At 37.1% G+C, this 26,039-nt stretch overlaps 2 protein-coding genes across 4 annotated transcripts; one reads left to right on the forward strand and one right to left on the reverse strand.

Annotated features, from left to right (window-relative positions):
• Nucleotides 1–1,457: 1,457 nt before the first annotated feature.
• On the reverse strand, nt 1,458–6,670 carry spcs3 (signal peptidase complex subunit 3). Its single transcript, XM_084714232.1, has 5 exons — nt 6,411–6,670; nt 4,820–4,895; nt 4,534–4,608; nt 3,959–4,074; nt 1,458–1,731 (listed from the first exon to the last, which is right to left on the reverse strand). The coding sequence occupies exons 1-5, from the start codon at nt 6,551–6,553 to the stop codon at nt 1,599–1,601; spliced, it is 543 nt and encodes a 180-aa protein (XP_084570358.1). The 5' UTR covers nt 6,554–6,670; the 3' UTR covers nt 1,458–1,598.
• A 6,633-nt stretch (nt 6,671–13,303) lies between these two features.
• LOC146330668 (ankyrin repeat and SOCS box protein 5-like) lies at nt 13,304–25,793 on the forward strand. 3 transcript variants are annotated; one of them, XM_084716192.1, is made up of 7 exons: nt 13,304–13,608; nt 20,035–20,114; nt 21,772–21,879; nt 21,969–22,122; nt 23,355–23,489; nt 24,837–25,028; nt 25,499–25,793. In XM_084716192.1, the coding sequence occupies exons 1-7, from the start codon at nt 13,461–13,463 to the stop codon at nt 25,624–25,626; spliced, it is 945 nt and encodes a 314-aa protein (XP_084572318.1). In that variant the 5' UTR covers nt 13,304–13,460; the 3' UTR covers nt 25,627–25,793. The 3 variants fall into 3 exon arrangements, with proteins under 3 accessions (XP_084572318.1, XP_084572319.1, XP_084572320.1); XM_084716193.1 differs by having other exon boundaries at nt 13,323–13,581; XM_084716194.1 differs by lacking the exon at nt 13,304–13,608 and adding an exon at nt 19,209–19,438.
• The last annotated feature ends 246 nt before the right edge of the window (nt 25,794–26,039 follow it).

A 26,039-nucleotide genomic window follows, 5' to 3' on the forward strand; every position in this document is an offset into this window, starting at 1 on the left:
GTGTAGTACAGTATGTGCTGACAACAGTACCGGCATCATCTAATGCAGGTTGTTTATTGATTAATTTCATAAGCAACATTTTATGTATATTTAATCCTTTTTCTTAATTCAAGTTTAATATAATACTGTATATTAGTATATAGTACATTAATACAGTAAAATACATAAATTCAGTGTCCTGATGCCATTTTGGATTAAGAATATCAGCCAATATATCTATTGAAATTTATTTTTTTACTCCTGCCCCCAAATTCCAGAACCAGTCAGGAGCTGATCTGGAAAAAAAGACTTTTTAAAGGGGTAGTTCACCCCAACTTTTGTAAACTTGTCACCATTCACTTCCATTGTTTGGGAGATTGAGCAACACTGTTTTCCTGTAAAACTCCAGCAGCGTTTTGTGGAGTAAAAAACTAAACCTGGCCTGTGGATATCTGAAATTAACATTATGAATAGTAACAAATGGATTGTAGATATCTGAAACGGGACTTTTTCCTTGTGAGAATTCTACTGTAGATATCCAAAATGTTCATTCTAATATCAAACATGTTACTGTGGTTATCTGGAATTATAGATGAAAGGATGTTACTGTGGAGATGTGAAATGTTCTCTTAGACGAGGGATGAAATTATATACATAAACAATTCATATAAGGTTTAGCTATTAAGTGTTAAAATAGCAACTTATACTTCAAGTATTTTTAGATATCTTTAATTTACTTTGGACTTGTACAATCAAAGCTGCAGGTATCTTGAAACACTATTTATACTAATAAGAATGTTATTGTGATTTTATTACCATTGTGACTGGGTAGACTACAATTGTGACAAGGAGAAATGCCATCACGTGTATCTAAAATGTAATTACAGAGGATTTGATTAAATGTTAAAATGACTTGCAATAGAAGAGCGGCTGCTCACCCAACAATACAGACACTGCAGACTCCTGCAGCAGTCACTGTCACTCTTCACCTTGTATTAATCCTGACCTCTGAAACAAACCTCTTCAACACAGACTGTCAACAAGTCATGTTTTCCAACCTTAACGCTGACTGTGTGTGGAAACTTTGTCTTATAACGGGATTAAAGTTGATATTCACATCAGAAGCTGACAGATATATTGGTCAGTCCATACTATTGGTATAATATTGGCCTCAGACAGTCATACTGGTAATGACACATATTGTCCAAGACTTTTTTTGGAATAGATCATAATGCAGATATATATAAATATTTTATGTAAAAATAAAGAATATCAATATCAGACTTTATTTACTCCCAGACAGTGGTATTTGCCACAAAAAAACAGGTTTGGTCTGCCTGAAATCCACCAACCATGTCTGCATGTGGGCGAAGTGACAATGTGTTTTTTGTGATTTGAGTGAACTGACCCTTTATCTATTACAGCTCTGCTTGTCTGTTTTTTGTTTTTTTTTTAAATCGTCACAAAGACACAGATGATCCAATCTCAACTTTTATTACAAACCAAAAAAATTCTTTCACATCTATGAAGTAACACAAGTGTACAGTGTGTGAGTCATCCATCTGCGCTCCTCTCGTCTCATCAGTACAGTGTGTGTGTGTATTTGTGTGTGTGTGTGTCTAGTAGCTCTTGGTTGTCTCGTATGTATCTGGGAAAGGCAGGCTGACGTGTCCACTTCCAGCCACCAGAGGCAGGATTCCAGCGTTGGGGACGACATTCCACGACAGCGTCAGAGTGATGTTCTTATTGGCCCTGGACACAAGACATACATGATTTTTAGCCAATTACATTACAGAACACTTGTCCAACTTTAAGGCATAATATGCAACATTTTCATTAAAACAAAACAAAACAAAACAATGTATAGACTCATATAAACATAATCCATCTAAACCATCACTATGGCCCACTGTGAGTGTGTGGTGGTGTGTGTATCTGCAGACACCCTGCAGCCCCTCTGACTGGATACAGTGCACAGCTGTTCAAATGTAGTGACCAATGACTGCATGACTGTCTCTGTCTCCTGCCTGCTCTCTGCTCATGAGAGCTGCAGAAAGAGCTTTACACACACACACACAACCAGGCAGAGGACAATGAGGACCACTTAGGCTAAATCCACACAAAATTCAGCATTGTGTGGAGGCGTAGGTGTTTTTGTTTGTGCTTTAGAGCACAACTGTAGTGGAAAAAAAAAAAAATCAGTGAATAACATTTCTCTGAATCACTGCTTTGTTCTCTACATGTGCTCGCTTTCTTAAAGGGATAATTCATCCAAAAATGAAAACTCTTTATTTAATTGTCTACTCACCCTCATGCTGACTAAAGGTCGGATTTAGTTTTTTAGACCCCAAACACTGTCGGGGCTTTAGGAGACTTGGATTACACCAGGCGAGCAGTACTGAGGCATTTTATGTTTTGTTTTTTTTACATTCACCATTCACTTCCATTGTTTGGGAGATTCTGCAACACTGTTTTCCTGTGAAACTCCAGCAGTGTTTTGTGGACTAACAACATAAACCAAACCTTCAATCAGCATGAGGGTGAACAGATAATGACAATGATGAAATTAATAAATCATAAACTGATAGTTTATTAAACTTTAGTTGATAGTTGAGTTACTGATAATAAACCATTAAATGTTAATTCAGTTTCACTATTATTAGTAATGCTATAATTTATTTTATAAATAAAATTAGTTGGTCAAATATAAAATCATTCATTTATGAATGATATACTACATCATAGCTTACATTTTGATTAAATTAGTAAAAGTTTATTGTTGCACATGTTCTAACACTTTATATACTAAATTAAGTATTTGTTGATGATCACAAAATGATTTTTTTAAACCTTTAAGAAATCATTACATAGAGAAATGGAGCCGATATTTGGAACACTCTGTAAATGGTTAATAACTGGTTTGTAAAATGTCTATGATCATTTGTCGGATGGTTTTTATAAAGTTTCAACAGATGATTATGAAACTTTAGCAGCAGTCTGATCCACAAGCCTCAGTTACGTAATGACTGCACAGCTTTAGATGTTACAGTATATGAATGTAATTCTGTGATGAACACTGAAACGTGGGACACTGTCAGTCAGTGGATCCCAAAGATGAACATGAATAAATCCCTCTGGGTCGCTACATGATTTGAGGACATTTTACCGACATATTTTACATCATATAGTGTTGGTCCAGGAGCAGTGGTGGAGGCAGAGATGTTCAGATACCATTTTAGTTCTGATACTGTTTCTGATCCCTAAACTTTGCATATCGGCCAAAACCAAGAACCAATCTGACACCAACTCATTGAAAATATTTGTCTATTATTTGCTGTACCCTTCTTACTCTGTATGTATGTGATATGATTGTTACTGTACGGCGTGGCTCGGATTAAACTCTGTGTAAAACATGAACAAACCTTCAGAGAATGAAATGCCATAGAAAATGACTTCTGGAGAAAAAAGGTGTACAGGATGCTGGGAAGCAGCAGTACAGTAAAAGTATTTTCACAGTGCAGCTGGTTCCAGGTGGCACTGTTTTGATTTTTTTTTTCTTTTTTCTGTACTGCTGCTGGGTATTTGAATCCTAAACAATATATCATTTCATACACTCATGGTAGGTTGTCTGTGTAAAATGTGAACAATCTTAATCTGAAAAGTGAGCAGCAATTATATTAAATAGCAAAGTAGTGAGATAAATAGAATATTTGGCTTTAAAATGTCATGAAGCAGAAGTATAACATTACAAAAATTAGAAATACTCAAGTTAAATACAAGTGCCACAAAATGTTGTACTTTTAATTTATGGTGCCAAAATATTAAACTAATGTGACATTTTATGAAGCACCACTTTCAAATTACTACACTTACATGACAAATATCAAAAGCTAACAGGCACACTGTCGATGAAATGTATAGTGAAAGCTGTGCTGTGTGTGTGTGTGTGTGTGTGTGTGTGTGTGTGTTTGTGTCTAACCTGAGTCCGTTTCCATCATCGAAGAAGAAGTATTTAGATTTCATGTCTCTGAGGTTCAGTTTGGTGTTATCGCCTCGAAGGACGATCTTGTCCCACAGCACCACCTGGTTAAGAGACTGACACACACACACACACACACACACACACACACACACACACACACACACACACACACACACACACCAACAAGTGTATTTTCAGTTTCAGTTTGTCAGTGATGGTGTCCACTGATCAACAGAAATGTAAATGAAACAGAGTTAACTCACAAAGAGCCACACTAAAAATAACATAACATTTGTTACAGTTGTGTGTGTTTGTTAAATGAATATATCCTAATATATAGATCAGATTTCACTATAAAAACCCACTTGTACATCACAGTACGCTGTCACAACAAGCATGAGACCATTTTAAAGCTGTGTGCGACTGAAGGAACGCTCTGAGATCACAGAATTAAAGGAACATTTCAACAGAATGTCATTCATACAGCTGAAGTGAAACATGCTGCTGTATGTGTGTGTGTGTGTGTGTGTGTGTGTGTGTGTGTGTGTGTGTGTGTGTATACTGTGACTTACATTGGTCTTTGTGGCGTACTCAGCAGACAGGTAGAGAAACAGCTGTTTGACGTTCCAGTCAAAAATTGGCTGCAAATGTAGGAAAGGTTCAGGAAGAACAACAAGAGAACATTTCCACTGTCTGTCATCACACAGACCACGTCACCAGAGTCTACGCTCAGCATTCAAACTGTTACTACACAACACAGAGACTGGTGTATTTCTAAGGGACTAATGTTGAAAGAACCAGAGATAAAGTAAGCTCACTACAGTACACGTGGTTTTGAGTATCAGTAATATAAAGGATATCAGCTGAGAGGTCAAAGGTGATGAAGCCCAGGTCACTGCGCTCTCTGGGTCCTGTGAAGTCATCAACATTCTTCCTGTTACACACAGAGAGAGAAGGAAGACAAATGATGGAGGACACAGACAGAAAACCTCCCTCCAACCCAGAAGAAGAAACTGATTTTTATGACACTAGTTCTGACTGGTGTCACTATATATAGAGCGCTGGTTTATAGATTTATAGATATTTTATAGTATCGGGATGGTTCACTGAAATTCAATCATAGCCTGCAGGGAGTTGAAGAAATACTAAATGTCACATGCACCTTGTACAGCAGTTATTAAGTTGTTTATATTAAATTAGTTTTAACACCTTATTTTTAGACATGTACTTCATCTGTTCACATGCATTTAATTTAAGATTTTATTATTGTTACTTGCATTTACTGCAAAAGCAAGAATCTTATGCTTGAAAAATTTTACCTAAAAAAAAAACAACAAAAAAAGCTTGTTTTACAATCATTGCATGAAACGACTATTGATTTTAGTGTTGCCCTGTAGAGTTGTGACTAACAATTATTTTAATTGTTGACTAATCTGTTGCTCATGTTCTTGAGCAACTGATTAATTGTTTGGTCTATAAAATCTCAAGATGACGTCCTCAAATGTCTTGTTTTCTCCACAACTGAAAAATATTCAGTTTACTGTCATTGAGACGTAAAGGAAGCAGAAAATATTTTAAAATTTAAAAAGCTAAAATCAGAGAATTTGGACTTTTTACTCAATCAGAGTAACTAATTGGCAGTTTAATAGATGAGACAACTAATGGATTAATCATTGCAGCTTCATGCCCTTATATGATTTTCTGATCACATTAGATTAGTTTATTTAGTTTAGTTTAATATGGCTGAGCATTGTTGGAAAACGATATAGGTGCCAACATGATTTAACCAAATAAACTTTAAATTAAATTAACTTTTGTTTTTGTTATTTTTCATCTATACATATGTAATGTCTACACACAGACTGTAATACAACAAGCTGGCTGATAGGCAACATTGTACAAAATAAACAACAGTGATCTAATTCAGGAAATGTGTCATCAAAGAATAAATAACTAAACTTTAGAATATTAGTAAGCATTCAGTAACAACATTTCTCAATACATGACAGATGCATACATCTACTGGATATCTGCATCTGTATCTAATAATAAGTACATCAGCAGGTATGAGATGTTCAATAAAACAGATGTTCGTCATTCTACAAGCACTTCTGGCTGATCTGATCTCTACATTGACACTTAAAAGCTAATAGAACCTGCTAAAACTATCAGGTACATGACTCCCAGTCTAATAACCACAAGAGGTTCAAGCAGAGTAAAGATAAACCTGTGAAGATTGAGCAAACAGCAGCAGGAGGCCCTGCAGGCTGTGTCTTCTCACACAGGGAGTATCTAGAAAAACCAAGCAGCACCTGTGGTCTTTGAACTGCTCATTTCCCGTCTACGTTTGAACATTAGCATCGCTAACATGTTACATCACTATAACACAGTAAATACTTAGCAGCACTTGTAGCAGCACTTATATATGCTAACAGCTGTTGAATCTTACAGCATGACTTTAGCGACGTGGATGTCCACAGGAACTCTTCTGTCTTTGAATGCTGTCGTGATGAAACAGCCGAAAGTTAAGGCCGCCATGACGCTCAGGGAGAAGGCGAACAGGGAGTTAGCTCTGGACAGAACCGTGTTCATCTTTAAACGACAGCTACAGCTACAGAAACGGCAAAAAGAAGAACAGAAATTCAATAACTAATGTATTGCTCAGGCAGCTGTACGCGGTAGCTAGCTACTGGGTAGAAAACCGGAAATGGAAGGCGTCATAAAATTAACACTCACTTCCGGTTTATGTGTTTCAAAATAAAAGTACATTTTATATTGGGCCGTTTTTTTTGTTTTTTGTCGTTTCAAGAAATATAGGAAGGTAAACAAAATGAATGATTTGTGTAAGATACATTTTCATATATTTGATTTTAACATTCAAACATGCCATGGCATCCTTATTTTGGATATTTCTGCTTTAATGAAAAATGTATTGAACGCATTCCAGTGGTTGTTTTATTTCCTTTGAGAAAGGCTAAATAGATCTACTTCCGTTTCTGTATAGCTCACAGTTAACTTGACGCTCTAGCAAACCGAAAGAAATTTAAATACGAGCGATGAGTAGGCGGAAGTGTACGTTTTTTTTTTAAAAACAACTTTGTTCATAACAAAATAAAGAACAAGAAGCGGTATGAACACTGCGCTCCGTGACCGACAGAGGGCGGCGTCCCATCGCTCTGTGCACCTTCAAGAGGTTCTTCAGCAGAAGAGAAAGACAAAGAGAAGAAAGAAGAAGAAGAAATATTCTCAAAATAAATAAATAAATAAATCTAATAATAAAACTACTACTGCTACTACTAACTTAACATATATAGCCCTTTTCTTAACAATGCTGCAAAGGGTTTTACAAAAGAACTTCTATAAGAACTTTATATTGTTTTCACTGGAGGTCCACACCCAGCAGGCTCATTGAAAAAATTGAATTATTGGACCAAACTAAAAATTTACTTTAACTGGCAGCACATAAATAAATTCAGTGTTTCATATTGTGTTAATCTAATTTGTTTTATTTTCCAAATCAAGATAATAAGTTGACAGTGCTCTGAAAATTATTTGAAGCAACTTCATTATTTTGCATGTTTCTAATTGATTTTTTTTTATTTTATTTTTTTTTTAAGTTGGTCCAACAATACTCTTTTTGCAGTGAAGGACATTCATAGACGTAACGGCCTTCCCTGTTAATATCAAACATATTTCTGAAAGTACTAAAATTACCAGCATGGTAAATAAACATAAGAAAACATTTAACAGCTATCAGCATGTGAACAGGCTCCTGTGTTTTCCAGCATTTTGTAGATTATTTTTAAAGTCTGGTTTAAAATGTATTCAACAGAGATGTTCTCGATTCTCGAAGAGTGCTTTGTGTCTTTTCTTCCTTTTTTTTCATTTTGGGATCAACCAATCACATTCTTTAAAAGCATGAGTCATACCTAGCAACAGGGTCAGCCACACTTCCTCTCTAAGAAAAAAGCTTCTGTCCTGTCTCTGAGAGTTTTCCTGAGCTACGACTCCTTGCTGGACGTATTTAGGTCGAGTTAAGATCTCTCTAAAGGTTTGTGAATATGACCTCCAAACTCATGGATTTTTAAAAGTGTAATATTAGGGCACCTGCCCCCATGTGTGAAAAAAATGCCACAAAAATACCCTCTTGGATGGTAGATCAAACATGAGATGCAGAGTCATATATGCTGCCCGACTGGCTAGAAAATCTGTCCTCTATGTGTCTCTAAATGTTTCCCTGTGTGCTTTTATCACACAGTTAGGAGTAGTTGTACTTCGTCCATTTTTCTGTCCCTACTTTTACAGAAATATTACACTTGAAAAAAGCACTGTGGGGTTACAATATATTTATATTTTATATAAAATGAGATGATATTTTGAAGAAATACATCTTCTCAAGCCATCAATCCCACATTTTTTTTTTTTTAAGTCAGTTATAAAGAATTCCAAGCACCACAGCTGTGCTCGTCCCCACAGTCATATATACAGGGATGTTTCCAGACTTTTTTTTGACTGGGGTGACCCAAGTGGGGCGCTGACTTATGCCAAACTAATTAAAAATGTTTATACCTTTTTTAATTACTGAAATTACAGTATTGTAGAGTTTCTGACATTCCTGTTGTTTTTTATTGTAAATAGTCCTCCATAAAAACACAACAGAGGCATCATAAAAATATATAAAGTGTCCATACTTGATTCTTTAAGTCCTCAAAAAGAACTTTACCTCTATTCTCAGGTGGGAAAAGATGTACAACAGGTGGACATCCTCCACACTCCATCATGAAAAACACTTCATGATTTATTTTATTTTTTTTTTAGTGAATTTAGCAAAAAATTCAAAGTAGGCCACATAAAAAAGAAAGGAATGCACATTTAAAAATACAAATCAAGCAGTTGGGTTCCACCTCTCACTGGACAGATAACCAATCATACCTGAGGATAATGGGGTGACACCTGGGACTGACAATCTGATTTCAGGTGTGGCCACTGCCTCACTTGCTCCCCATCTAAATGCCCCTGCATGTACAGAGGGCTAGTGTGTATTTTGATGTCAAAAACATTTTTGTACCACATAATTATCATATACATGTTGTAAGTGACATTTTTTTAAAAGTCCAATAAAAAAAATGCAAAATATATTATCAAAGAAGTGATGACTGCCATTACTGTTAATCAAATATCACTCATTTTGAAGTAAAAATCACACTGATGACATTGCTTCACTTTCACCTGTTTCCTGAAGCTGAGGGGCCCATGGGAGGTCCACTGTCTATTTTCAGTTATCTAAAGTTTTTAGATGGAAACAAATGGATTTAATAACATTATTTAGTGAGTACAGTGTGGTTGACAGCATGTGATTTGCCTGTAGTGGCCATTTTTAAAATATATTTTTCATATAAATGGTGAAAGTGGTGTTGACTTCCTCACAGGTAACACCAGTGATGATGATGAGTAAGATCAGTATAATGTGGCTGGTGTTTTCTGTGTTACTGGTGTTACTGTGTTTTTCACTGTCTTGGTAAATCAAATGTGTCTCATTTGACATGATAATTTTACATTCTTTGAATTTTGCCACAGATAACAGCTAAGATGTAAAGGACTGCATGTGTATACATGAGTGTTTTTAAAAATGTTCATTGTTGTAGAAAACAGATGGTTGCAAAAACGAACAAACAATATTCAATCTCAGTCTAACAAACCTGATTGAAATAATAATAATAAAAAAAAAATAAAAAAAAGATGGTCTCTGTACTTTTGGCATTATCATTATTCTTCTGTGATTGTGACTACATGTGCTGAAGTGATGGAGGAGGAGGTAACACCAGTGTCATGCTGCCTTTAGATAAATGTACAAAAAAAAAAAAAAATGCAGCTTTTGTTTATGTGTGTTCATAAAGCCAGTGAGTTATGCAATAATGTGGTCTAAGCAGGCTTGGAGAGTAATGGATTACATGTAACAGGATTATGTAATCAGGATACAAAAAAGGTAACTGTAATTCATTACAGTTACAGAAATAAATGTTGTAATCAGATTACAGTTACAGTTTAATAATAATAATGGGGAATATTTAGCAGGATTACAATTTTAAAATAGATTTTAAAATAAAGAAGGATATACCACCATGCACAGTGTCCACACATTACAACACTGCACACACACTCTCACAGCATCACTCTGGTTTCAGTGAAAGCAGCTAATCTTACAGATGCAAATTCATTATCATGAGCACTAGTGAACCAGAGGACCAACATCACAGCACAGTAACAGTTCTGCCTTCAGCTGTGGAAGTATAAAAATAAAAATAGAAACACTGTAAACAGTACAAAATGCATCATAACTTTCTGTGTGCTGGTGCCCCACCAGATCATTTGTGGCCCCTGACCCTCAGTCAGCCTAAGTCCTCCACTGCATCCATACAACCACACTGTTTCACATCTGTATTATACACACTAATACAGCCTAATAACTGATTATACTGATAATCCATTGATATTTGTGGTTTAACTCTTACATTACCAAGTTCAAAACATGGTCAAGTCTACACAGCTCAATTAAATCTGCTGTACTAAATAAGAAAATGAAGCCATGAGATCAAGGAGGGGTTAGTAATTTTCAACAAAACTAACAAATGTTGTGAATGAGAATATGCATACATCAGAAACTCCTCAAAGTAGTTTGACCTACTTTGTGAAGTGTCAGACTATATATACAGCAGCTGCTGCTTCAGTTACACTGCTGTGCTGTGTGTGGGGTGAGGGGCAGAACCCAGAGCACAGCTTACAAAAGCCAGAGTTCAAAGTTAGACTGATGTTTAAGACTGACAGTGGTTCTTTGGTGTATGTGGTGCAGTCATTAATGTGGTGCACCTCAGGGGCGTAATAGAGGCTCCTCCCTCTTGCAGGCAACAATCCACTTATTTTTGATGAATATATCAGGTGTCAGATAAGACGGATGATGTGGTTTGATAGGTGTTAAAAGCTAAAGCATGGTTCTGGGACCAAAATGATTTCCTGCTCTTGAATGTGGCCAAGAAAAAGTGAAGAAAACTGGACTATAACAAACCCCACGTCTATTCTTGGCGAGGAGTCAGAAGTGTTGGAGGGATACAGCCTTCTATAAATGTCTCAGAGTCCAACATGCCCACAGACTGGACTAAAAGTGTAACACTGAAGGAGGCTGTCCACAGCAAGGGACAGAGCAGACTCTGCTTCTTCAGGAAGCTTAAGTCCAACAATGTACACAGCAAGATACAACCCATCATTTATTTATACTGTATCTTCAACAGCACAGTACTCACCTTATAGTAAAATTCTGTGCACTAACTCCAGTGTGTAATACTCTGGTATACACTGGCATCAATACTGCATTTCAACTGTACATTTCATTTAATACTTTCATTATTATTATTATTATTATTATTATTATTATTATTATTATTATTATTATTATTATTATTTGATTGAGATCAGGTGACTGTGGTGACTGTTGGAGTACAGTGAACTCATTGTCATGTTCAAGAAACCAGTTTGAGATGTGACATGGTGTGCTATCCTGCTGGAAGTAGAAATCAGAAGATGGTACACTGTGGTCATAAAGTGATGGACATGGTCAGCAACAATACTCAGGTAGGCTGTGGTGTTTAAACGATGATCAGTTGGTACTAAGAGGCCTAAAGTGTGCCAAGAAAATATCCCCCACACCATTACACCACCAGCAGCAGGCTGAACCGTTGATACAAGGCAGGACCCGACCACCTGAATGTCACAGCAGAAATCGAGACTCATCAGACCGGGCAACATTTTCCTAATCTTCTATTTTACAGTTTTGGTGATCCTGTGTGAACTGTAGCCTCAGTTTCCTGTTCTTAGCTGACAGGAGTGGAACCTGGTGTGGTCGTCTTCTGCTGAAGCCCATCTGCTTCAAGGTTCAATATGTTGTGTGTTCAGAGATCTTTTGCATAAGTTGTTTGTAACAAGTCCTGAACTAGTCTGTCTATTCCCCTCTGACTTTATTATTATTACTTTTTTTTTTCGGGGTAGGTCCACTAAGAGCGATGCTCTCTTTCGCAGGAACACCCTGATCACATTCACACAGTTCACACCTAGAAGCTGCCCAGTATAACCACAGTCTTATCTGCCAGCCCCTCAGCAGCTCCACTGGAGCAGTTGGGGTTAAGGGCCTTGCTCAAGAGCACCTCAGTGGTGGTAATGACCTTCCGGTCACAAGCTGGCTTCTCTAACCTTTAGGCCACCACTGCCCACAAGACACAACTTCTGGCATCAAGATGACATTTTTACCCAGAGAACTGCTCCTGACTGGATATTTTCTCTTTTTCTGACCATTCTCTGTAAACTCTAGAGATGTTTGTTTGTGAAAATCCCAGTAGATCATCAGTTTCTGAAAAACTCAGACCAGCTTGTCTGACACCAACGACCAAAATAACAAATCAAATATCTTAAAATTAAATAAAATACAAATAGACGAAACAACAAACAAGACAAAAGAATTAAAAAACAAAACAAACATGAAAGGACACAGAAGACATTCTTCTTACTTATATGTTTTATTTTGGGTCATTCTACAGAAACTGTGAAATCTGGGTGTCAGAAATGTGCTGACATTTATTTCTTCTTTAATACTTAAAACCTTTTTATTACCAGTAACTAAGTTTTCCACAACAAGTTGAGCTTAATGTATTTCTATTATCTTTCTGCCTTTCATTAAACAATTCATGTGCCATTTATTTATTTTTTTGGTGTTACCATAATGAAAACAACATTAACTAATTTTTCCATATTAACAATCTGAATATTTAGTTAAATGATAGGTGGACAGGGAAATGTCATTATCATCATCATCATTATTATTATTATTATTATTATTATTATTATAGAATTTATTTGATTTACTCCATCAATTTTGTCTCTCAATTCAACAAAACGGGTGAATATTCAAACAAAAGTGTTTAAAATATCAACTAATGATCACATCACCAGTCAGCAAACAAAATATTGCATGCTCCATCCATCCATCCACTGGCATGTTCAGCACAAAGATAATGTGCCTCATGTGTTGTGTGAGGTGGATTTCTAAACTAGAACCTGATCAGAAGTCAGATTTAATAAGATGAGTGTTCGCATTGAACCATATGTGGAGCACAGAGAGTTAAGGTTTTTTATCGCTCACATTCACATTATCGACATTATATCTCATAACACACAGATACAACACACACACACACACACACACACACACAGGGCTGCAGGCTGCAGGGACAGCTTTTGTCCACTTTGAAGGACAAAAATAGTCTCCCTTCGTCCACACGTGGGAGCGCATGTGAGACGGTCATGTGCGCTGAACACAACAACAACAAAGCCGTTGACCAATCAGATGTCTCCTCCCGCGGCGTCAGTCCTGCTCCAGCCTCGCTGTGCTGCTGCAGTCTGTTACCGGAGCGGTGAGTGAGCCCGTCAGTGAGCTCCAGCAGTTCGCGGAAACATGCCAGACGTTCCGACCGCAGCTCCGGAGGTGTCCCGGAAAAGAGGCGCCCAGCCCGGACCACTGCCCGAGCACGTCCCGGAGAGGAAGAAGGCCTGCTGGGGCATTCTGACGAGCCAAGGTCGGTCCATTCACTGCTGCTCTGTGGGTAAAGAACAGGTTGTTTATGCTGCTGCTGCTGCTGGGCAAAGGTTGACATTTACTACAGGAGGAGCTTAAAGCATGAAAACACACCAGACTAGATGGAAAGATAGAATACTGTAGAAATAACGTCACATTGTACATTAGGGCTGCAACTAAAATATGGTTTGATTCATCGATCATTTTCTTGATTTATCAATTAGCTGTGTATTTAGAATCTAATCAGGGCAAATTTCACCTCTATTTTAATAGCTATGAATGAGTATAAATAAAAATTAATATTCATATACACACATATAAAGGTCGAATAAAGAAAGTTAAGAAAAATGAACAAATATGCAGCCTTAACTAAAACATATTAAATACAAAACAAACAAAAAACAAAACAAAAAAACCCAATTTATTTTAATAACTTTATTATTTAATAATTTGGTGCATAAAATGTTAGAAAATGGTGAATTATGTTGATCAGTGCCTCCCAAAGTCCAACATGAAGTCCTTGTTTTGTCCACAACTCAAAGATATTCAGTTTACTGTCAGAGAGGAGGAAAGAAACCAGAGAACTTTGACATTTTTCTTAAAAAATTACTTAAAAAAAAAACAATTAATTGCCAACTTAATAGATGACAACTAATCAGTTAATTGATGTCCAAAATAGTTGGCGATTAATTTAATAGTTGACACTGGTTGTGTAAGAAAATTGAAAATACATTCCCAAAACACTGTATTGTGATATGTGTCATGTCTTTAACCCCCTGAATGCTACATAGCAGTGCTGTTACCTATCTGCCCTGTTCTGATGACATAAAAAATTATTTTTTTTATTCAAATGTTATACATACGCTGGTTTGTTCTTTATACTATGACAATTTTCCCAAAACTAGATAGAAAAGCAATATATCACCTTAATTACATTATGACAATATATGCAACATATTGAATCCTTTTTTTAAACATTAGTAACAAAATTAATAAATTAATAGTAAACATTAACTAAACAAACAAAAGAGAACCGATGGCAACACCTACTGCCCTGCCCCCCAAAAAGACCTCTGTATCATCCACTCAGACATGTGAGGGTCAGAAGTCACCATGCCATACCGTGATGGCTCAAGTTCTACTGAGGAATGGAGCTACTGATTATTTTCATTATCAATTAATCTGCTGATTGTTGTCACGATTAAAGGCATAGTTCACCCAAAAGTGAAAATTCAGTCATTATCTACTCACCTTCATGCTGATTGAAGGTCAGGTTTATTTTGTTAGTCCACAAAACTCTGCTGGAGTTTCACAGGAAAACAGTGTTGCAGAATCTCCTAAACAATGGAAGTGAATGGTGACCAGTGAAAAGAGCTCAAAGTTAGATCAAATGTCTTTTTTTGTCCAACCAACAGTCCAAACCCCAAAGACTCTTCATTTACTGTCATAAAAGCAGCAAGTCCTCACATTTAAGAAGCTGGAACCAGCAGATCTTTGACATTTTTGCTTAAAAATTGTTAAATGTTTTGGTAATTGATTGATCATTTCAACTGATTTTCTCAACTAATCAATTAAGCAGCCAATCATTGCAGCTTTACTTGTGTCCCACTCCTTGTAATCTTCATATCACTGTCTGTTTGTATCTCAGTGAGCTAAAATTCAAGTCTTCACGACTTTCTGTTCTCCCTGTAGAGTGATGATTACCAAAAGCAGGTTTGATTAGGCTGCAGACAGCTGTATAAAAACTGTCTTCACTGCTGTTCAGAATGTCTGACAGAGTTGGACAGAGCTGGGTGTGTCCAGATATATCGAATTCTCAAAAGTGACAAGCTGAAAGTGTCCAGACACTTTCTGCAGCAAATGTTCAGGAGTGCCTGGCGTGACGGAGAGGCTTGGAGTTGTCAGCAATGTCATTTAGAGCTGCAGCAATTAGTAGATTGTTTGATTAGTCAAACGAAAGAAAATTAGTTACCAGCTATTTTGATTAGTGATTAAGCTTTTCATGCAAAAATGTCAAACATTTTCTTGTTCCAGTCTTGTAATTGTGAGAATTTGCTGCTTTTCTTTGTCATTTTTGATAAGAGGTGAGAAGACGTCACTGGGCTCTGGGAAACTCTGATGAGCATATTTTAATAGACTAAACAGTTAATCCATTAATCATAAAAATTGTCAGTAGATTACTTGATAATGAAACGCATTAGTTGTAGCCATAATGTCATTGCCGTTCAAGTTATTTCCTGGTTACAACGTTAAATGAAATGTGATCTGCCAAAAAGAAGTTGGAAATGTAAATCTATATTTTGAGCAACTTTTCATGACATCTGAAGATTTGTGAGGGAACCAGTAACAGAGACAGAGTGAGACCGTAAAAGGGACACATTATGACATCACTCTCTATTCTGATTGGATGCTTTCTGCCACAGCATCAGTTTTAACCATTTAAAAAGGTATTTTGGCTTAAAATTGAAGTTAAAACTCAGAATGCTACTACTGCTGCTAATAAAGGTAGAATAACTATAACATGCAGGATTTGAATTGAATTAAAATATCACAACAGGGCAGAGATGACAAAAGTACACACATTCTGTACTCAAGTAGAAGTATAGTTACCTGTAAAAATCACTGATAAAAGTAATTCAGTTCAGATAGTTTTGTCATACAATAAAAAGTAGATAATCAGGGCTTGGTACAGTGACAGAATCATATGTGACTTTTGGGCCAAATCAAACCAATACTTCACTTTGTACACTGGACGTTTCTGCTCGTGTTTTCAGTCTTCATCACTGCTGTGCAGACTTGCAGCTCACATGTCCCGACCATTCTCAAATTATTTATGAACAGCGAGAGAAAAGGTGTGGTGGTGAGTCAGAGACAGAGGCAGAAGAGTTCACTGAGACTGAGCAAAAGAAGGAAAGTAGAGGAGAGAAGCTTTCCTGTGATTGTTGATCATGTGGGACATGTAGCTGTGTTGCCCATTTGTAGCTTATATGATAGTTTATATTATAGCTTTTAGCTTATGAGATGATTGAAAACTGGGACAACTCACTCCAGGGACCCCTGTCCCACTTCCTGGTTTGAAAAAGTTGGGAATTCTGCTCAAGCACTGGTAAACTTTCTATTTTTTAATAAATACATTAAATAACATTGCTATGTGTCTCAACCATAACATGTCAACTCTAAATCAAAGCTAAATGAGAATTCTGGTCCAAAAATGTGTATTTTGATTAGCATTAAGAGAACTCTGAGCAACTTTAAAAAATAAAATGGCTTCTCCCTATGACTATACTGTGAAATGTAACATTTTGTCAACTCTGTAAGACGTAAGATTTTCTCTCTGATGGAGTTGATGTCAGCATTAAGTAAAACTATTTAATTACTAGGAGGTTGGCCTGATACAAGATTTAATAGCCAAGAGTTTGATCTTTTAAATCAATTTTCCAGCATGATTGAAGAGTAAAAATTGAAACTTCCTCAAAATAGAGTTTTATGAATGAATGATATATATATATATTTTTTTTAAAGTTATTTTTTTGGGCATTTTTTTGCCTTTAATGATAGTGACAGCTGAAGGTATGACAGGAAAGGGGGGTGAAGAGACAGGGGATGACATGCAGCAAATGGGCCGCAGGCCGGATTCGAACCGGCGGCCGCTGCAGAGGACTAACAGCCTCAGTATATGGTGCGCACGCCCTACCGACTGAGCTATAGGGGCACCCAAATGAATGATATATTTATCCAGACCTACAGAGATCTGACTGTTCATTCTGATGTAACTGTCCCTTTAAAAGAGTAGCTCACAGATTCAGCATTGCACATGTACACTGTTGTCATGAGGAAATCAACTACAAGTATCTGTATAAATATAGATACGACAAGGTTAAGTGTTGATTTTGTGATCATTTTACAACTCAAGGTTTTATAATGAAATTTACGTTTGTTTCCTTTATGCTACATATAACAACACAAAGCAAAGCACAAAACAAAACAAAAAACTACTCATCTGATGGAGTGAGGGGATGAAATCTGGTTTGGCAGTGGATACTTCAGTATCTCTTGTCAGACAGCAGCAAGGTGAACAGGCTGTGGCTTGGGTGGGTATTCTTTTTTCAGACATTCTATTTCCCTGCAAAAACCTGGGACCTACATTACCCACAATCCATCTTGACTGGTGACAGTTGGGTGGGAAGGTTTGGTGTGTTATACTTGTAACAGACAATGTAGTTTGGAGCCTCTAGCCTGCAGCGGAGATGAGGAGTGGGCTACAGAGGTCTGAGAATCTCACTTCTTTTTAACTCCATACATCCAGATTTCATTTTCATTCTTAGCGTTGTAGTCTTAAGCATTTAATGACCTTTAAAAGACTTGCTTGTAAGATTTAGTGGCATCTAGCAGTAGTGTTGCAGATCATCTCACCCTCCCCTTCCAAGCATGAGTGGTGCGCAGCTCATGAATGAAGTGAAATGCTGCATCTATAGCCAGTGCTTGGTTTGTTCACTCTGCGCTACTTTACATGGCAAAACACAATGAATCTTATTTTCATTTGATCATACACTAATATTTTATTGAATTTCTGCTACAAGATCCCTGTAAATCTCACCCACTGGACCTTTAATATCTCTGATGGCTTTAGTCTGTTGTGGAAATAAAATCAATCTCTGCAGTGTTTGTAAAGTCAAATTTCTCTTTTAAACCCATAAATACCTTTTTTTATGAGTTAGGATGTTTGAGAGTTTAGGGTCCCAACTGATTCGAGTCCAGCTAAAGGCCTGTCAGAGTTTGTGAAATTTAGGTTTGGACTCAAATGCAGACAATGGAGACAGACTGGTGTAGTTCAATGATTTCTACTCAAAATTCATTACAAAAGGCTTATGTATGTATGTGTAGGAAGGAAGAGTCCTCAAACAGAGCAAAGTCTGAAAACAAATAATCAATCCAAATTGAGACACAGGAAAATCAAAGTCCAGTAGAACAAGCAATAAACCAGGGGAAAAAAACAGAAAACCAGAAAACCAGAACCAGAAAAGATCCACAAGAAAACACTTACAGACAAGATGAAACGGCAACTAACAAGGAAACAGACACAGGACTGATGTCTGTTAGCTGAGTCAGGGGGGAAAAAAAAGAGTCACAAAGAGATCAAAAAAAGAAGTCAAAATTTTGAGATTAAAAAGTTGAAATTATAAAATAAAAAATACATAATTATGAAATTTAAAAAAGCCAAAATTATGTGATAAAAATTCAAAATTATGAATTGACTTACCTAACAGTTATGATTTTATTCTGATAATGATCCTAATTATAATTTTGGGATTTTTCTTTCTCTGGAAGCAGTTGGCTTCTATAGTTTTCTGGATATGTGTTGAGACAAAAGTATATTTCTAACACTGTGTAAAGTAAAGGAGGAGTGGAGGGGTTTCTGTGGCAGTCTGTGCTGTTGTTGCTCATGACCTCTCCAACATGGCTGCTGCCACGTACCATCCAGCGACCGACTGGACCTCACTCACTGTCCCATCTAAATATGGCTGCCTGCCTCTGTACCAGTCTCCTCAGAGCAGATTAGATGAGAATAAGAAGCCTTTCACACATGTGTTTCTTGGTAGCTTATAGCAGAGTTAGCAGGTTAAAGTCACAGCCTGTGGTCAGTCAGTATACAGCTACTTGTTCTGTTAGCTGGTGAGCTAGCTGGTTGTTATTTTTAGTGTTTGCAGTGAGTTGAGTGTAGCTGCTGAGGTGCTCTTCCAGTCCAGTGACAGACAGCAGGAGAAGCACAGGGTGTGGAGGTGCTTTCATTTGCACTGAATTCAGAATGTCTTATGTCTACCAGTGGCTGGATGTGCCGTGGGGAGACGGAGACATGGGTATGTTATAGATCAGACTGTGTGTGTTTTTCTGAGAAGCAGTTCCTGCTGCCACAGCTGCTGAGAAGGAGCTCACTGACACTAAATATAACCACAGGGAGCAAAGCTGAAGGCTCGCTCCACATTTGTTTGTGTAATTCAAAATGAGTGGGGCAAAGACTAATTGTCCTTATTGACAATAAGTGACAGATTAAATGAAAATGAAAAATTACATATTACACAAATATTAACATTATTGCAGCCCTAGTTTATACCAAACAAACATGTTTTCTTACATCTGATAAACAGCGTTTGTAGGCAGGAGCATCTCTGCAGCTCTACATTCTAATGTTGTTTTGTGACATATTTTTCCTTTATCAAAAAATTGCAGCGTTTTGCATTTTGGATATTAACAATTTGGATATTGCACTCAGCCTTATTGTGATGTCAATAATATTGTGATTAATTGTTCAGCTGTAATCAGAAATTTAAATCTCTATGTTCACACTTGTAACAAAACTGTCTTTTTCTTTCCCTCCCACTGTCTTTGTGTGTGTGTGTATGTGTGTGTGTGTGTGTGTGTGTGTGTGTGTGTGTGTGTGTGTGTGTGTGTGTAGGGTCCTGGGCAGATCGCTCCCCTCTCCATGAAGCAGCTTCCCAGGGTCGACTGCTTGCCCTGCGCACTCTGCTGGCCCAGGTAACACACTTATACACACGTTACACTTTGGCATGGTGGCACATGTTGAGGTACTGACCACACCGTCTCTTCTGCCATTATTAGTTTTTGACTGTTTGGACTGTGGAACTTTGTATTATTGTATCACAGCTGTGTCCAGAGGTATTACTGTATGTGTTTCAGGTTGTCTGTCTGTCTGACCACATGTCCATCACATTCTAGTGAACGCCGCGAGAGGTTTTCAAATGTGAAACTGGACTCAAAAGTGAACTGATTCAATTTTGATGGTCAAAGGTCAAGGCCACCGTGACCTCATGTTCGTCCCATTCAACATCCACTTGGACACATTTATGTCAATAACTCAAGAATTACATTACAAATAATATGTGCATTTTACATGTACATTTCAATTAATACTCTTTACAGCTGCACCTAACAATTATTTTTTAACTGATTAATCTAAGGATTTTTTTAAAAATAAATTGATTAAGCTATTGATTAATTAATCGATTCATCTAATGATTAATAATACCTTTGACACAGACCTTGTTGTGAGCAGTTTCATGTAGGAACTACTTTCTCTCTGCAGTAGACTCTACGAGAACTACTTTCTTTCTAAATGAAAGAATGAACATAAAACAAATTAGGCTGAAAATTTTCACCATATTTTATATTGACGTAATCCAAAAGTAATGGTTAATAGTAAAGTTACATGACATTAATATTGTGATACTTGGATTAGGTTACTGACTATAGTTTTTTAGCAGGTAATTTGTAACTGCATCAGAATATTTAAAGTAACTCTCACATGATTTCCTGGTAAGCTTGATAATAATAAGAGTAATGGGGCTGGAGCATTGTTTATTTTTTAAACAATTAATCTAACAATTATTTTTATTATTACATTAATATAACAATGAATTTACTTAAAAATCAAAATCAAACACTTGTCTCATCAATATTTCAATATTTTATTCAATCATAAGCCTTAAAATCAGACATAAAGCACATTAGAATGATGATAATAGTGGCATGTTTTAAAGTTACTCTAATTTCCACCTTATTTAATAGACTCCATGTCAGGTGCCTGATCAGAAGAATACTGGACTTCAAATTCAAAAATTGTTAAAAAATGTAGTTACTAACCTATCACAATACTAAAGTAGTGTAACCTTATTACTTTGTTACTTTTGGATTACCTCAGTATAAAATATGGTGAAATAGTCAAGCCTAATTTGTTTTATTTTTGTTCTTCCTATTAGAAAGAAAGAAGTTCTAGTTCTAGTTCACAGCATGGTGTGTGGATTACTTTTAGTAATTGAGTCATGATTTTTGGAAAGAGAGAATTTTTCAAAGCTATTCTTTTTGCTCTTTGAGCACCACAAGTACCATTTAGTTTCATTATATTGTAGAGAAGAGAGACATCTCTGCGGCTGATATCTTCAGTTTAGTTGGCTAAACAGCACAACAGGCCAAGGGAAAAATATGTGTTTTTGATTTTGGGATAAACTGTCTTTAAGAACCAGCATTACATGGAGTTTGACATGATGTTCCTCAGAAATGTGGCCATAATACAGTCACCATCATTTACTCAGAACTCATTCAAATCAGAACTATGCCATTGGCGGTGTGCTACTTTAACAACTAAAATCAGAATGTCGTGTGCTCTCATTTTCAGGGATATCACGCCAACATTGTCACCATCGATCATGTGACTCCTCTACACGAAGCCTGTCTGTCTGGACATGTAGCCTGTGTCAGAGCATTAATAAATGCTGGAGCTAATGTAAGTATTCTTCATGATATGTTCATGTGTCTTCCCTAAAGCACATTAGCTGACTATACTGTATCGCTCACATGTGTGTGTGTGTCTAGGTGAATGCTGCTACCATCGATGGGGTCACTCCTCTGTACAACTGTTGTGCCTCTGGGAGTGTTGGCTGTATGGAACTGCTGCTGCAGCATGGAGCAAACACACACACGCCACACACACACTTCCCCTCGGCTCTGCACGAAGCCTGCAAGAGAGGTAAACACTGCACACGGACCGACAGCTCAGTGTCCAGGTATCATGTGTAGTTAGAGTTGGATTTGTCTGTGTGTTTACTGCAGCACGCACAATATCTCAAACTCCACATCACCATACTTGGTGGGATTCAGCTGAATGACTTAACTCGCTTCTGTATGGAGGCATTTTCACGTACAGTTCAGGATGTAATGTTTAACTACAGGAGAAAGGTCACGTCCTGATGAAAACCTGATAACAGAACACAAAGGTGCCGCTCAGTGATATGCTAAATTAAAAGCAGTAGGAGGAGTGTGAACCATAACTGTAATCAAAGGTGGCAAGTAATTAAGTATAAATACTTTATTAGTGTATTTAAGTAGATTAAGTATCTGTACTTTACTTGAATATTTATTTCCTGACAACTTTTTACTGTTGCTCCTGATTTGAACACAAATATCTGTACTTTCTACTCCTTACATTTTCAAAAGAGCTTGTTGCGAAAAGTTTTAATGCATTTCAAGGGAATTATTGTTTTTTTTTTTATTTGTATCATTATGCGCCACCAAAACTGATTTCAACTTAAACAGATGGAACAATAACACATGGTGTATCCATCAGTACAAACGATGCACAACAGATGCAACTATAGATGACAAGATGTGAAAAGATGTAACAAGATGAAAACAACATAACAACATCATAAAAGGTGTGACAAGACAAAAAAAGATGAAAAAGGCATAAAAGATGTAACAAGAGAAAGAATTGTGAAAGACAAGATGAAAATGACATAAGATAAAAAAAAGACACAAGGAGACAAAAACAATATAAAAAACATAACACGATGAAAATGAAGTAAAAGTGTAACCAGACAAAAATGACATAAAAGATATAGCCAGACAAAAAAAGACAGAGAAGGAGATTTGACCATGGAGAAAAGGTGAAGTTCAGTTAGCTTTGCACAGAAACAGCTGCTAGAAATGTCCTTCAGAGGACGACTTTTTACTTTTATACTTTGAGGACGTTTACTGCAGTAAACAAATTGAATCAGTCCTTCTACTTGAGTCTTTTTAAAAATAGGTATCTGTGCATCTACTTGAGTAAAGAATGTGTGTACTTTAGCCACCTGTGACTGTAATTACACTTCAGTTCAAACATATTATTCAGCATTAAAATTTTGTTAATTATTATATATATTTTTTTTATGTGTGTGTGTGTGTGTGTGTGTGTGTGTGTGTGTGTGTGTGTGTGTGCAGGTAACAGTGAGTGTGTAGAGTCCCTGCTGTCTCATGGAGTAGATCCAGACTATGAAGTGTCCCACCTGGGCACTCCTCTCTATGTGAGCTGTCTACACCAACACACGGCCTGCTCAAAGATTCTTCTGCACAGAGGTGACTCTCATTTACTGCAACTTTCTGACAGTTCAGCTCAGCTCACCTGTGTTACCTCCTGCTCTGGGAGCAGGTGTCAGCAGTGTTATAAGAGCTGACGTAGTTTTGGGCTTTCTGGTCCAGAAAGTGAGCGGCTTCAGCCAGTGTGCTCAGAGTTCTGCAGAGTTAAAGCTGTAACTTGTATTCAGTCTGCAGTAACAGCAACTCTTTCACCTTAAAGGGAATGTTGCCATAGAAAATATTGCTTAAAGGGATAGTTTGGATTATTTGAAGTGGGGTCAGTTTACATGTACACTATATTTAGAATATTATCACATCTTACCTTGCTGTCAGACAGACTTTTCTGATGGCAAACTGCCATGAAATATCATTCCTTCGTCATATAGCTACTAGTTACCAGAATCCTTTGGCGCAAAAGCTATTTTAGCTTAACGGGTCCACCTAAAAAAAAAAATCAGTGTCAGTTTACATGCACACCATATTTAGAATATTTTCACCACTTTACTTTGCCGTCAGACTGCCTTTTCTGACGGGAACCCACTGTTATATAAGCCAAATATCACTCTCTCCAAACCAACCAAACTGCATCAGATCAAAGGTAAAATCACTGATTTTGCCAAAGAAGTCTGGTGGCTTTGGAGAGAGCGACATTTGGCGTATACAGTCGTGCTTTCCCATCAAAAAAGGCTGTCTGACAGAACGATTGTAATGCTCTTGGCCAGTGGTTTGGAACTTTTTTGGAATGGTGCCCCCTTAAAATTAAGGAATCTTTATTTGTGACCCCTCATCACAGGTGTGTGAATGATAAGTATTGATAATGAGGTTCTTGACAAATTTTAGCATTGATATCTGGGCCCTTTTCTTTTCTTGTACTAACCCACTAATAGTTGGCTACCTCTGTGACCTCTCGAGGTCTGTGATAATGAATTATTATTATTCTTTTGGTAAGGGTGAGTCTGTATAAAAGAAAGAATGTTAAGCTTGTACGAGAAAAGAGACATTTACCAAAGGTAAAGGTTCGAAGATTATAAAGATAATTATAATTGATGATTTTTTTTTTTTTTTTTTTTTTTTTTTACAACAAAGCTTTGGAATTAATCACCATTCTTTTGGTGTGAGTGTGTATGTGCAGGCTGGGAGGGTTCAGCTTTTCTCAGAAACATGTACCGGGGTCCAAGGAAAAAAAGTTGGGAATCACTGGCATAAAGGGTGTAATTCTAATATGTTCCTCTGCATGGCAGTCAAATTCTGTGTAGTTCTCTTTATTTACCCTGACTACATTTATATTTAATGTAATATATTGCATGTTCCTCTCCTCCTGTCCTCTCCTGTCCTCGTCTCCCCTAGGAGCCAGTGTGAATGTAGGCAGAGGAAGTGACAGTCCTCTGCATGCAGCAGTCAGACAGGACAGTGCTGATCAAGTGTCAGTGTTGCTGGATTATGGAGCTGATGTCAACATCAGAGACAGTAACAATCAGCGAGCTATGGAGCTGGCGCCCCCTGGTGGAAAAACTCAACAGCTGCTACAGACATTTGAAGGTAGAGCTGCACAGATCAATCGATTAATCGATTATTAAATTAATCGGCAGCTATTTTGATAATCGATCAGTCTGGGTGTTTTTTTAAGAGGAAAATGTAAAAATTCTCTGATTTCAGCTCGTTAAATGTGAATATTTTCTGGTTTCTTCACTCCTCTGACAGTAAACTGAATATCTTTGGTTTGTGGGTAAAACAATTTTGAGGAGGTCATCTTTGGCTTTGGGAAACACTTATTGACATTTTTTAAAATCATTTTCTGACATGTTATGGACCAAACAACTAATCACATTTTTGAGAAAATGGATGACAGATTAATTGATAATGAAAATAATCATTAGCTGCTGCCATATTTGAATGAACTGCTGCAGTCATTCTCAGTATAGATGCATGATTGAAGAACTGGAATTTCATGCTGAGCTGTATCACAACAGTAAGAGGAAATCAATGTGTCTGTCTGTCTGTCTCTCCAGTTTCTCCAAGGAATCTCTGCCAGCTGTGTCGCATCCAGATCAGGAATCTGATTGGTCGATCCAGACTGAACCTGCTCCCCGTGCTTCCTCTCCCGTCCCTGCTCACTAACTATCTGGAGCACACGTAGGATGACGGGCACATGTGCAGCATGACAGTGAATTCAGATGCCATCTCCTTAACATTTTAAACTTGGATGTGCCAAGCTCCTTATCACCCTCATTTCATGTTAACATTATCACCACAGCTGGTCTACTACAACGTCACTACATCAAAATACAGTCAAGATATGTACTAGAGGTGTATGTGTGTATGTGTGTGTGTGTGTGTGTGGGGGGGGGGGTTCTTAGATACATCGCAATTCTCTCTCTATGAAGTTGAAGGGAAAAGGGAACTGGACAAGAGCCACACTGAAGGAAAGCTGTGTCTAAGTAAACTAATTATGGTTCATTACAAATATGTTTTATAAATCACAGATTCTTGACAACTGGGACAAATCATGTCCGACCAAGAAAACTTGAAAAATTATTCACATGAGCACTC

The sequence above is a fragment of the Lutjanus erythropterus genome, chromosome 3, assembly GCF_056507025.1.
Source record: "Lutjanus erythropterus isolate fLutEry1 chromosome 3, fLutEry1.hap2, whole genome shotgun sequence".
Lineage (NCBI taxonomy): Eukaryota > Metazoa > Chordata > Actinopteri > Lutjaniformes > Lutjanidae > Lutjanus > Lutjanus erythropterus.

Coding starts and splice junctions, on each gene's coding strand:
- spcs3 (XM_084714232.1), bottom strand. CDS start 6,553: ATGAACACGGTTCTGTCCAGAGCTAACTCCCTGTTCGCCTTCTCCCTG. Junction 4,896..6,410: donor CACGTCGCTAAAGTCATGCT/GTAAGATTCAAC, acceptor TGTGTGTAACAG/GAAGAATGTTGATGACTTCA. Junction 1,732..3,958: donor GATGATGGAAACGGACTCAG/GTTAGACACAAA, acceptor TCTTGTGTCCAG/GGCCAATAAGAACATCACTC.
- LOC146330668 (XM_084716192.1), top strand. CDS start 13,461: ATGCCAGACGTTCCGACCGCAGCTCCGGAGGTGTCCCGGAAAAGAGGC. Junction 13,609..20,034: donor CATTCACTGCTGCTCTGTGG/GTAAAGAACAGG, acceptor GTGTGTGTGTAG/GGTCCTGGGCAGATCGCTCC. Junction 20,115..21,771: donor TGCGCACTCTGCTGGCCCAG/GTAACACACTTA, acceptor TCTCATTTTCAG/GGATATCACGCCAACATTGT.